The sequence below is a fragment of the Salminus brasiliensis genome, chromosome 12, assembly GCF_030463535.1.
Source record: "Salminus brasiliensis chromosome 12, fSalBra1.hap2, whole genome shotgun sequence".
Classification (NCBI taxonomy): domain Eukaryota; kingdom Metazoa; phylum Chordata; class Actinopteri; order Characiformes; family Bryconidae; genus Salminus; species Salminus brasiliensis.
This window is the reverse complement of record NC_132889.1, coordinates 35188638-35202759: the sequence shown is the minus strand read 5'-3', so window position 1 is coordinate 35202759 and position 14122 is coordinate 35188638. Positions and strand designations below refer to the sequence as shown.

At 44.2% G+C, this 14122-nt stretch overlaps 1 protein-coding gene across 1 annotated transcript; it reads right to left on the bottom strand.

Annotated features, from left to right (window-relative positions):
* Nucleotides 1-2873: 2873 nt before the first annotated feature.
* Nucleotides 2874-13353, bottom strand: lin7b (lin-7 homolog B (C. elegans)). The gene is made up of 6 exons (XM_072694049.1): nucleotides 13104-13353; nucleotides 9786-9904; nucleotides 7800-7871; nucleotides 6827-7036; nucleotides 6439-6602; nucleotides 2874-5674 (listed from the first exon to the last, which is right to left on the bottom strand). Exons 1-6 carry the CDS (start codon nucleotides 13180-13182, stop codon nucleotides 5653-5655), a joined length of 666 nt encoding a protein of 221 aa, XP_072550150.1. The 5' UTR covers nucleotides 13183-13353; the 3' UTR covers nucleotides 2874-5652.
* Nucleotides 13354-14122: the final 769 nt, after the last annotated feature.

Below are 14122 nucleotides of genomic sequence, written 5' to 3'. Positions count from 1 at the left end.
CCTGGAGCCGAGGCCAGAGTTTACAGTTGCTATAGAAACATGACGGCGTCCAATCAGACCGCGGTCCAAACAGAATCCGTCCAATGGGAGAGCTGCGTGGGAAGACGTCACTCTGATGGTTGCGACGGATATTCAAAATTAATTAATAATGTAATAAATAAATAATTATAAATGTTCCTAATTAAATAATTAATAACGAAATTATGTAATACTTATTAATTAAAGCATTAATAATTTAATCTGTAGTAGGTAGTCGGTATGATGTTGCAGGTGTCCCAATACTTTTGTCCATACAGTGCAGCTGTAGCAAGAAAGTCAGTTTGGTGAAACAAATATAAATAAATAAATAAATAAATACATGACTTCTGACTTTGTTGCTACAGCTACACCATGTGGACAAAAGTATTGGGACAGCTGCAACATCATTCCAACTACCTGGGATGCCGTAGCAAGTTTGTAAACAAATAATGAAAAATGTAATAATTAAATAAGTATAAATGTATTTATTTAATGCTTACTTCATAATTAAATAATTAATAATGAAATTATGTAATACTTATTAATTAAAGCATTAATAATTTAATCTGTAGTAGGTAGTCGGTATTACGTTGCAGGTGTCCCAATACTTTTGTCCATACAGTGCAGCTGTAGCAACAAAGTCAGTGTAGTGAAACAAATAGAAATAAATAAATAAATAAATACATGACTTCTGATTTTGTTGCTACAGCTACACCATGTGGACAAAAGTATTGGGACACCTGCTTATGCGCTGTTTCTTCTGAAATCAAGGGCATTAAAAGTTAACCTGCTTTTGTGAAGAGTACCTGTCTCTACGGGGCATCGCTGTGATGAGCATCTGGATGTTGGATGATCACCACCCCATCCCACCTCACATCACCTTATCCCCAACTCCCCAAACCTTCCTAAGAGCATTGGTTAGAGCGCCATTAATCCAGAGAACACAGTTCTTCCACTGCTCCACAGCTCAATGCTGGGGGCTTTATACCCCTCCAGCCCACGCCTGGCATTAAGACATGGTGCCAATAGGTTCATGTTTTTATCTGTTCTATTGGCAGTACTTCTCTACAGGGAATAGACAAGCTGTGTGTGTGCATTTGCACATCTGTGTCAGCTGAATGCATTCATTAGCATGGGGTTCAGCAAACATTTGAACAGAAATCCCTCATCTCTAAACACAATCAGCAGAAATGGCACCGCAGATCAGGCACTGCATATCAAATATTTGAGAAAGTCCCTTTGCAACTTTATCATTACAGCTATTATTGAATTTGAATATTATTGGTGGCTGTAGTGATGAAATATACCATCATGTATGACACGTTTGGTGTCATGAGCTACAGGAGGTCTAATACTACCACCAGACTTAATTTCAGGCAATCTAACTCGAGGGGTTCAGAAGTTCCCCTTCCAATTATCATTTACAGGCCTCAGTAACTGATTTTAGATGGCACTGCAGGTCACACTGTGAACAAACACAATGTTAGACCCTCAGATCTTACTGTGAACTTCAGAAATTCCCTTTCTGACAGTGCCAGGGATTCTGGGCCCCATGAAAAGATATTACACTGGGCCTCACAACTCTAATAATTCTGCCAAAATATTCAATTAATACATTTGTTAGGGCCACTGTCAGTCACAGACCATTAGAAGCATCCGGATCCCCCATGAGATGCATAGTAAGTAGGTAGGACTTCTTCACTACTGAACTACTGTAAAAATACTGGATCTACTGATAGATAGCCTGAAGCCGCCTCAGCATTGAGCAGAACAGGCGATCGAGCCGTGAGCGAGCATGCTGCCGGTCTTCCTCTCACTCCGCTGCTGCAGTGAGGACACTGACGCTGGAGCTCTGTTAGTTTATCTCCAGATGGAAGAAGAAGATCCTCCATCTTCACCTCCTGCAAATACTCGTATGTGTCCAAATGGCCTGAGATCTTTCAGCTGTAGTTGAGTTTTCAGAGAGTGAAGCTCAGGGGTTGGAGCTGCTCTCCTCACTGGTTTTACAGGTGAAACTCTTGTATGTGGCGGGTTGAGTCAGGTCTGTTCAGCTCTCTCTCTCTCTCTCTCTTTTGGGCGAGTTTGTTTAGAGAGTGAACTGAAGACTCGTGTGTCTTCTACAGTCCTGTCCTTCTACTACAGCCAGAGGAACTGAGACAGTGCTTAAGTCTGAGCATCTGAAATAATATAAACACTGATACCCAAACTTTTGACTGCTTCTGTAAGAACTACAGAACACAGTACTGTACTTTTACTTTCAGTACTTAAGTAGTTCATTTTAGAATACTAAACTACTTGCAATACTTAAGTACAAAAATGCTAATTACTTTAGTACTTCCACTTATGTAAGTAAGTCTGGAGCTTAAAGACATTTCTACTTCTACTCAAGTCACTTTTTCATAAAGTACTTGTACTTGTACTTTTACTCAAGTCTTGGTCTCCAGTACTTTATACATGTCTGTTGATAACAGAATAAATAAACCTACAGGTTCAGAATAACTACAGAACACAGTACTTGTACTTTTACTCTCAGTACTTAATGAGTACATTTTAGAATACTAAACTACTCGCAGTACTTAAGTACAAAAACTGTTGAATACTTTGGTACTTCCACTTAAGTCTGGAGCTTAAAGACACTTCCACTTCTACTCAAGTCACTTTTTTGATCGAGCACCTGTACTTTTACTCAAGTCTGGGTCTCTAGTACTCTATACATGTCTGATCCCCCACCATACGGCACCCATGACTACAGCGATATTGCAGGCCTCAGTACCCGTTTTCGGTCAGCTGTAGTAAAGACATTTGTTGCTGAACACAAACAGCATCACACATACAGTAAGCCTCCAGATCTGCTGTTAGATAACATCATAGATTTTATTGTAGGAATGAATGAGTAAATAAATAAACGCTCATGAATATCTAACCAGGCATGACCAGCAGCTCAAAGCCACATGTAACAGCTCCAGGACACAGGGTTAGAGGACCTGCTGACACAGCGACATTCATAATCCTAGCACAAACACGTTTACAGTATTAACACACCACTTTTCTCTCTCTCACACACACTCACGCTCTCGCTCACTCACTCATCCAGTGACTCACACACAGACGTACACACATGGAGTTCCTTCTTCTGAGGATTCAGACAGTATCTTTGGGCGTACAGTGCAGAGCAAAAGCTATGTGTTCAACAAGTGTGAGGTCAGGCAGAGGTCTTCTACTCCATAGTGGTCGTCTGCAGTGGCCCTACTGTAGAGTCTTTTATAAAGTAGTAGGACTTCATCTTTACCAGTCTTCTGGGACTCCAGGGCCGTATTTTTTGCTGTATTTCACCTCCCAACACACGTGAACTAGGTCAGCACAAATAGGTCAGTGGTCACCAGTCATCCTCTTAGAGATCGATCTTCAGCCATCCTCATGGAGATTAACTACCAGTAATTTTAATGGAGATCTACCACCAGGCATCCTCATGGAGATCTACCTTCAGCCATCCTCATGGAGATCTACCATCAGCCATCCTCATGGAGAGCTACCACCAGGCATCCTCATGGAGAGCTACCACCAGGCATCCTCATGGAGAGCTACCACCAGGCATCCTCATAGACATCTATCATCAGTCATTCTCATGGAGATCTACCACCAGCCTTCCTCATGGAGATCTACCACCAGCCTTCCTCATGGAGATCTACCACCAGCCTTCCTCATGGAGATCTACCACCAGCCTTCCTCATAATGAGCTACCACCAGCCTTCCTCATAATGAGCTACCACCAGCCTTCCTCATGCAGATCTACCACCAGCCATCCTCATGCAGATCTACCACCAGCCTTCCTCATTGAGATCTACCACCAGCCTTTCTCATTGAGATCTACCACCAGCCTTCCTCATTGAGATCTACCACCAGCCTTCCTCATGGAGATCTACCACCAGCCTTCCTCATAATGAGCTACCACCAGCCATCCTCATAGAGAGCTACCACCAGCCTTCCTCATGCAGATCTACCACCAGCCATCCTCATGGAGATCTACCACCAGCCTTCCTCATGGAGATCTACCACCAGCCATCCTCATAGAGAGCTACCACCAGCCTTCCTTGTGGAGATCTACCACCAGCCTTCCTCATGGAGATCTACCACCAGCCTTCCTCAAAGAGAGCTACCATCAGCCTTCCTCATGAAGATTACCTGCCGGTCATCCTCATTGTGAGCTACCACCAGCCATCCTCTTAAGACATCTACCATCAGTCATCCTCAAGAAGATCTACCACCATCCACCCTCACGAAGTTCTACCACCATTCATCCTAATGAAGTTCTACCACCATTCATCCTCATGGAGAGCTACCACCATTCATCCTCATGGAGAGCTACCACCAGCCTTCCTCGTAGAGATACTACTACTAGAGTTCAGATGTATCTGATCCAGCCAATCAAACATGTGTAACAGACTCTGGTTGGAATTAGACTCCACAGGATGGTAGAGGTCTAGGCCTACGGCTGGTGACCACTGGTCACTGTCTGAAGTTCCCTTCTTTAGTTTCGCACTGGAATTATGAGGTTAATGTAGCAAAAACACAAAATGAAAGCCTATAGTGACCCATGATCTTTCCCATTAAATTAGCCTCGTAGCTCCAGTGCAAAACTGAAGAATCAAAATTCAGACATTGAATTCTGGGATTGGACTTGCCGATTGCTAGCTCACCTCCCCTTTAACCACTAGGTTTACTGGCCACCCAAAAAAGCCATTGTGCCTCTTTACTACTAGAATACTAAACTAGTGCCTTAATGCAGCCACTAATCACATGAATTATATAGCTAAAGTGGCAATTTCCTTTATTTGGGACATTGTGACTTTCCTTTTTTTTTTTTTTTATCGAAAAATGTATCACAAAAACACGTCAACGTAAAATGTTCCCGGATATTGTTCAGCCCGGACCTGAATCATGCAATCATAAATACTGAACACTTGGGTGAAGAATGTTTCGTAAGCTGGAATACAGCAAAAATGAAGACGTTCTAAAGTTCCTGGGCAAACCTGGCCTATACCATGAGGACACACAGGCACAACTCCACAACTATAGTCTATGGATGTTGTCTGAAACTCAAGTAAATAACCTGGGAGCAGTTAAGGAGCTCAGCAATAACTGACAACTCCCCCAAGCCATCGTTTCCCTCCCTAAAACCATCCAGCCACAGAGCAGCTTAAGTCACACACACAGAGCCCTTGGAGGTGTGAAACGGCATGCTGCTGAAACGTGAACAAGCTGCATTCACATCAGCTGTTTGCTATAGTTTGCTATAGTCTATGTTCTTTGCTAACAATTCTGACCAATAAATAACAGGGTGTTTTCACACACACACACACACACACACACACACACACACACATACACACACACTGACTTTGCTTTTAAAAACCACTCTGACTGACTGAATACACTATGCAGTCTCTCCCAACAGATGGACGGGGGAAGAGTATATTTGAGGTCTACTGTTTTGGGAACGTTTCACTAAACATACACATAACGCATCTAAGTCGAGTCTACGCTCTTCTCCTCGACACCCGCTAGTCTTCCGTCTTCCCATTGGTGGATCGAGGGATGGGGGAGGTCAACAGGCTAGCCAGAGGCTTGGGCTGGTTAACCTCGAGACTCCAAAGACCTGTGAATGAGAAAGAGATGGTTTTAGTAAGTGTGAGTAAATGCGCCCCCTAGAGGCTGTTCTGCTGCATCTTCTAAAGGCTGCTTTCTATCCTGGTCGCTCCCTACTAAGCCCCGCCCCTGCATGCTCATTATCGAACCCCTAACTTGGCACAACATGCTGGTATTTGGGGTCAGTAGAGCTGGGTGTATGTATTTGTGTGCATATACACTACATGGACAAAAGTATTGGGACACCTGCTCATTCATTGTTTCTTCTGAAATTGAGGATATTAAAATAGAGTTTATTTTGCTGGAATAAATGTCTCTACTGTCCAGGGAAGAAGGATGCTTTCCATTAGATTCTGGAGGAGCATTGCTGTGGGGATTTGATTGCATTCAGTGACAGGAGACAATCCACCACCCCATCTCATCCTCAACTCCCCAACTCATCCAAAAAGTATTGGATGGAGCACCAACTAATATTCCAGAGAACACACCTCTACTGCTCTACAGCTCAATACTGGGGGGCTTTATACCCCTCTAGCCCACACCTGGCATTAGGCAACCTGGTGCCAATAGGTTCAATTTTATCTGCTCCAAAGAGTCCTATTATCTACAGGGACTAGACAAGCTGTGTGTGTGCATTTGCACATCTGTGTAAACAATAGGCACAACTTTAAGTATCTGAAAGCCTTCATTAGAAGGGGTGTCCACAAACATTTGGACATATGGTGCAGGAAAACAAGAAAGGTAAGGGCAGACATACAGAGAAAACACACTCACGAGTAGCTGGTGTGTTGCTGGCGTCGTCTGGCACTGCGCAGCTTCTCAAACCTGGCCTCCATCTCCTCCAGGACCTTTGGGGTGTAGCGGACCACCAGCTTCACTGAACCCTGTGCTGCCTTCAACAGCTCCACTGCTTTCTCATGGTGCTCCCCTTCCACACTCTGCATTCACAAGAAAAGGTGGAGAGCTTTATGAACTGGTACCACCCCAGTAGCCACTACATTACATACACTATATGGACAAAAGTATTGGGACATTTGGAGCTAATTGGTGGGCCATAAGCTTCAGGTTCTTGTTAAATGACTACAGTTTGTGGAAAACCAGTTTTCGTCCCCTCCTAAAAACAGCAAGGCTTGAAACAAAGCATAACTGCCACCCTACATACCACTCCGTTGACCGACAGCAGCTGGTCACCCCTCTTCAGTCCACCCTGCCGGTCAGCCACGCCCCCAGGGATGACCCTGGAGATGTAGATGGGAGAGTTCTGCTCCTTTCCCCCCATGATGTTAAAACCCAAACCCTCGTCTGTCTTGGGGAGCTCGACTACACGTGGGTGGGCATGGCCTTCACTGGCCGCAAAAGCTGCTACGGTGGCCTGGAAGGAATGAAAGGCGTGAGAATGAGAATGCTGATTGGTGACTATAATTTGGCAATATGGAAATATTATTATATTACAGTGTTATTATTATGATTAAATATCACTGAAATATTTACCTTCTGTAAAGTGACCTTTCCTGGACATATGGTTTTGTTCAGACATAGATGACATAACAATTATTTGCCTGTATAAATGGGCCAATAGTGTGCCAAAAAACCTTCCCCACACCACTACACCACCTCCATCAGCCTGGACTGCTGACGCAAGGCGGGATGAGCCCATGGATGCATGCTGTTGTTATCTAATTCTGACCCTACTATCCGTGACCCCCAGCCAAAGACGAGATACAGCAGACCAGGCTCCAACTGTCCAGTGTTGGTGGGCCTGTGCTGAGCCACTGCAGCCTCAGCTTTCTGTTCTTGGCTGACAGAAGTAAACCTGACGTGGTCTTCTGCTGTTGGAGCCCATCCTCCTCAAGGTTGGAGGTGGTGCTGTGCATTCTTAGGTGTTTCTGGCTGTTTCTGGCTGCAGATCTGCAGAACGCTGCACACTGGATGCGCATTACATCATTCTGAGTAACTGTAGAGACTGTTGTGCTGCTCAAACCAGCACCTCTGACACCTCTGGAATCACACTTTTCCACTTTTCCTCATTCTGATGGTTAATGTAAACATTGTGCTGCAGCACGATTGGCTAATTAGATAACAGCAAGAATGAGTGTCTATATTCCATGTACTGCAGCTTGGCTTATCATACTCACCTTAGCAGTAGCCTGAGCACGGACCTCAGGCCCACCCACGATGTCCAAGGTGTCATACAGCTGTTCATACACCTGCCATGGAGAGCAGGGAAAGGTGCAGTATTACAGTCAGACAATTGACGGACAGCTGAAACAGCTGAACAGTGTGAATGTGAGTCGGCGTGAGCGAGTGAGTGTGTGTGGGTGGGGTGTGGGGGTGGTTGGCAGTCATTCAAAGTGATAAAAAAGTGCTAGAACAATTCAGGTTCTTGTGCTTCAGCCAGACGTCTGCAAACAGTGAGGAACCAAAACATTACTCTGGAACTGGACGTAAGGGTGGGCAGCATGACGACACCATAATATGCTTTTCTGATTATATCAGTCTTAACCTTTTTCTCACAAGGAAATTTCATTTCTATTAATATAAATTGCACCTCCATCTCTCTGTCTTGTTCTATTGAAGCTCAAACATCCATATGTTTAAAAGTTTTAAAGGTTTTCATGGTTTTCATGGACCAGATGCTCATGAAGATGTTTACTTAACCCTAGTTGTTGTGTAGTGTAAGTGGGCAGCCAGTTAATTACCAGCTATTGGCTTCATAAGACTCAGTCTGGACATCTCAATGACACTACGACGGCCAAACGAAATTACAGTGTTTCTATATTTTCGTCACCCAGCCCACCCTTCACTGGAAAGTGCCATTACACAGAGTGTGTGTGTGTGTGTGTGTAAGTGTCATGGAGAGGAGAATGGTGGAGCCGGGAGGGAGATGCTCGAGCGGAGAGAGAGAGAGCTAGAGGGACGTGCTCCAGTCAGAAAGGGAGGAATGCAGAGGAGGTCTGGAGGAGCAGCAGTCACTGTGGGAGTGTGGGAGGAAGAAAGAGCAGTGCGGTCAGATCAGTGACTTCATCCCTGCATTCAGAATCTCTCTCTCTCTCTCTCTCTCTCTCTCTCTCTTTCTCTCTCTCTCTCTCTCTCTCCTGCCCACACACACACAGCTTACTGTCCACCGGGATCTAACGGGCAACATCCGGCAACTTGAAGAGAACAATGAAGCAGTAATTAATAACAAGACAAACAGCGGCTCCTGATGTTAGACTGATTCAATTCAACGAACTGATTCAATTCAACGAACTGATTCAGTTAAACCAGTACAGTGTAAACAGAAGTATATGCTAAACTGTGTTACAAGATGGGAGCAGACTAGTATAGTGACTGCTGACAGTCTATTAAAGCATACACTATATAGACAAAAGTATTGGGACACCTGCTCATTCATTGTTTCTTCTGAAATGAAAGTTAACAAAAAATCCTGATCCTGATCCTGATCCTGATCCGGTTCCTGCTGTCTTTCTGGCTTTCTACTAGATTTTGGAAGAGCATTGCTGTGAGGATTTGATTGGATTCAGCGACCAGAGCGTTAGTGAGGTCAGGATGTAGGATGATCACCACTTCATCTCATCTTCCCCAATTCCAGAGAACACAGTTCCTCCATTGCTCCACAGCTCAATGCTGGGGGGCTTTATACCCCTCCAGCCTACGCCCGGTATTAGGCAGCATGTTGCCAATAGGTTCATGTTTATCTGCTTTAGAGAGTCTTACATTTATTAGCAATTCTTCTCTACAGGGACTAGACAAGCTGTGTGTGTGCATTTGCACATCTGTGTCAGCAATGGGTGCAACTTTAAGTATCTGAATGCATTCATTAGAAGGGGTGTCCACAAACATTTGGACACATAGTGCATATTCGTCTATTCAGCCTACAACAGTATATCCCTGTCGTTTTAAGCTGACGGTATAAGAAGCAGCTGAACTGGACTATTTTTTTTAATGAGTCACAATATAGACCAGCGAATCGGGGCAGAGCTCATCTACATATAGGATATATAGGACATAAGGATAAAGCATTTAGGATTTGGACCCTATAACAGAACCTACAGACCTAAAAAAGAAACATATTCCATGGTGTGTGTGCGAGAGAGTGAGTGTGTATTGAGGAAGCCCACCTCTCTGATAGCAGCACAGAACTTGCTCTGGAGGACTCTCTGCAGCGCCTGCAGTTTAGGAGGCGGCAGCTCACCGCTCCTCTGCAGCCTGTCCAACAGCTCGATCACCCTGCACACATCTAGAGAGAGAGAGAGAGAAAGAGAGAGAGAGAGAGAGAGAGAGCGAGAGAGAGAGAGAGAGAGAGACAGAGAGAGAGAGGGGAGAGAGAGAGTGAGAGAGAGAGAGAGAGAGAGAGAGAGAGAGAGAGCAAGCAGAGGAGGATGAATGATCGAGAGAGAGAGAGAGTGAGAGAGAGAGAGAGAGAGAGAGCAAGCAGAGGAGGATGAATGATCGAGAGAGAGAGAGAGAGAGAGAGAGTGAGAGAGAGAGAGAGAGAGAGAGCAAGCAGAGGAGGATGAATGATCGAGAGAGAGAGAGAGTGAGAGAGAGAGAGAGAGAGCAAGCAGAGGAGGATGAATGATCGAGAGAGAGAGAGAGAGAAAGAGTGAGAGAGAGAGAGAGCAAGCAGAGGAGGATGAATGATCGAGAGAGAGAGAGAGAGCAAGCAGAGGAGGATGAATGATCGAGAGAGAGAGAGAGAGAGAGAGAGAGAGAGAGAGAGAGAGAGAGAGAGAGAGAGAGCAAGCAGAGGAGGATGAATGATCGAGAGAGAGAGAGAGAGAGAGAGAGAGAGAGAGAGAGAGAGAGAGAGAGAGAGAGCAAGCAGAGGAGGATGAATGATCGAGAGAGAGAGAGAGAGAGAGAGAGAGAGAGAGGGGTAAACATTATTAATAAAGATGATTCTATACTGTACAACTGTATTGTCATACCAATTCATACTGGTTCCATATATCACAGCTAAATCAAAAGGACAACATAGGACTAATACACACTGGTCCTATACGCAAAAGCTATTATTTTAACAGTAACAGTAACAGTATTAACAGTACAATAGAGGACCAATTCATACTGGTGTTATCTATCAGAGCTACATCATCAGTACAATATAGGGCCAATTCATACTGGTGTTATATATTAGCGCTATTAACAGCACAATCTTATACCAATTCATACTGGTTCTATAGGTCATAACTATATGAAAAGGACATACTGGTCTTATCTATCCGAGGTACATCAGAAGAACAATACAGGACCAATTCATACTGGTCTTATCCATCAGAGCTACATCAACAGAACGATACAGGACCAATTCATACTGGTGTTATATATCAGCACTACATCACCAGTGCAGTATAGCAATACATGGCCAATTCATACTGGTCTTATCTATCAGAGCTACATCAGCAGAACAATACAGGACCAATTCATACCGGTCTTATCTATCAGAGCTACATCAACAGAACAATACAGGACCAATTCATGCTGGTGTTATATATCAGGGCTACATCAACAGAACAATACAGGACCAATTCATGCTGGTCTTATCTATCAGAGCTACATCAACAGAACAATACAGGATCAATTCATACTGGTTCTATATGTCATAACTATATGAAAAGGACATACTGGTCTTATCTATCAGAGCTACATCAACAGAACAATACAGGACCAATTCATACTGGTCTTATCTATCAGAGCTACATCAACAGAACAATACAGGACCAATTCATACTGGTCTTATCTATCAGAGCTACATCAACAGAACAATACAGGACCAATTCATACTGGTCTTATCTATCAGAGCTACATCAACAGAACAATATAAAACCACAGGACCAATTCATACTGGTCTTATCTATCAGAGCTACATCAACAGAACAATATAAAACCACAGGACCAAATCATACTGGTCTTATCTATCAGAGCTACATCAACAGAACAATACAGGACCAATTCATACTGGTCTTATCTATCAGAGCTACATCAACAGAACAATACAGGACCAATTCATACTGGTCTTATCTATCAGAGCTACATCAACAGAACAATATAAAACCACAGGACCAATTCATACTGGCCTTATCTATCAGAGCTACCTCAACAGAACAATATAAAACCACAGGACCAATTCATACTGGTCTTATCTATCAGAGCTACATCAACAGAACAATATAAAACCACAGGACCAATTCATGCTGGTCTTATCTATCAGAGCTACATCAACAGAACAATATAAAACCACAGGACCAATTCATACTGGCCTTATCTATCAGAGCTACCTCAACAGAACAATATAAAACCACAGGACCAATTCATGCTGGTCTTATCTATCAGAGCTACATCAACAGAACAATATAAAACCACAGGACCAATTCATACTGGTCTTATCTATCAGAGCTACATCAACAGAACAATATAAAACCACAGGACCAATTCATGCTGGTCTTATCTATCAGAGCTACATCAACAGAACAATATAAAACCACAGGACCAAATCATGCTGGTCTTATCTATCAGAGCTACCTCAACAGAACAATACAGGACCAATTCATACTGGTCTTATCTATCAGAGCTACCTCAACAGAACAATACAGGACCAATTCATACTGGTGTTATATATTAGCAATACATCAACAGAACAATACAGGACCAATTCATACTGGTCTTATCTATCAGAGCTACATCAACAGAACAATATAAAACCACAGGACCAAATCATGCTGGTCTTATCTATCAGAGCTACATCAACAGAACAATACAGGACCAATTCATACTGGTTTTATATATTAGCAATACATCAACAGAACAATACAGGACCAATTCATACTGGTCTTATCTATCAGAGCTACATCAACAGAACAATACAGGACCAATTCATACTGGTCTTATCTATCAGAGCTACATCAACATAACAATATAAAACCACAGGACCAATTCATACTGGTCTTATCTATCAGAGCTACCTCAACAGAACAATATAAAACCACAGGACCAATTCATACTGGTCTTATCTATCAGAGCTACATCAGCAGAACAATACAGGACCAATTCATACCGGTCTTATCTATCAGAGCTACCTCAACAGAACAATATAAAACCACAGGACCAGTATGAATTAAGAATGTCTAATTCCCCAAAGGTCCACCACAGTTCACACAGGTGGAGGAGAAACTATCCCAAACAAGGGAGTACAGATTCCACACCCCAAAGGTGCCCGTGGGCGGTGTCCATTCACACAGTGGCTACTATAAGCCCTGACCACAGAGTGACCACTGCTGACTGCAACCCAGCATAGCCCCCAGCAGCCCAGACCCCTAACACACTGCTCCTCCCATACTGGACCAAAACCAGTAAATACGTGACCCAACCCTAATCCCGGGGGTCTGTGTGATGATGCTCAGCTACTACAGCTAGCAGGGAGTGCGCTCAGCCCCCACCTCTCTCCAGGCACAGCGGCTCGCTCATCGCCGCCATATCCACCGCCTCCTTCCCCGGATGGTAGTAGGATGACATCATGGGGAAACGGAGCTCCTGTCCGGTCTCAGCTCTCGGCTCTCGGCTTCTCTCCGGAGCGAGAAGTGCAGCATCTAATTCGGGGAAGCCCCTCTCAGCGCGGCGTGAGGGTCGGTTTTCGTCGCTGCCTTTTCGGTGCCGAGCACGCAGAGTAATCGCCGAATGACGTCACGCATCGCGTCAGAGGCGCGGAACGACGTGATTGGCTCCCTGGAGATCGTCGCACTTTGGCTAAACGTTAGCATTTCTTAAGGCACAGCTCAGCCACACAGGCTAATGCTAATTCTGCTGACAGTGTGTGGCACCAGTTGCATGACGTCATCTTCACAATGCTAATTGATGACTAATTGATTGACTGTAGGTCATTATTAGCACCATTAGTATTAGAGTGCTTGCAGTCAGTCCTGGGGACTACTCCCCCTACTCTAACTAACTAACAGGCCTCATGACCTGACCCCAACACATCAGGGCCTTCTTCAAGAGGAATGCATCATTCTGCATAATTAATTAGTTATGATGTAAACACAGTAATTCAGGAGTTCAGAGGCGCACATCCACCCGAGTACAGTCCGAACGCCCGGCTGTGTCCTTGTCCTTGTCCCGCCCGTGCTTTCGAGGATGCATCAGGACATGACTCGTGCGGACTTGGCACAGCCGAATATCCCAGAATGCATTACGCACCATGCTGCTGTTCCAAGTGCTAGATTACCGTACAGTCCCCCTCTCCCCTTCCTCGGGGGTCAGTACTACAAAGTACACCAGTCTGAAGGTGATGAACTCAGTATTAAGATCCCCTACCTACTCAGAACCAGTCAGTTTTTAAGTATGGTAACATTGAAGGCTATTGTCCCACAATGCAATGCAAAACAGAAAGGGAGGAGCTGCTCATATCTAGAACCATAATTGGAGAAAAAAAAAAAATTGTGATAAGTGGAGAACCTGC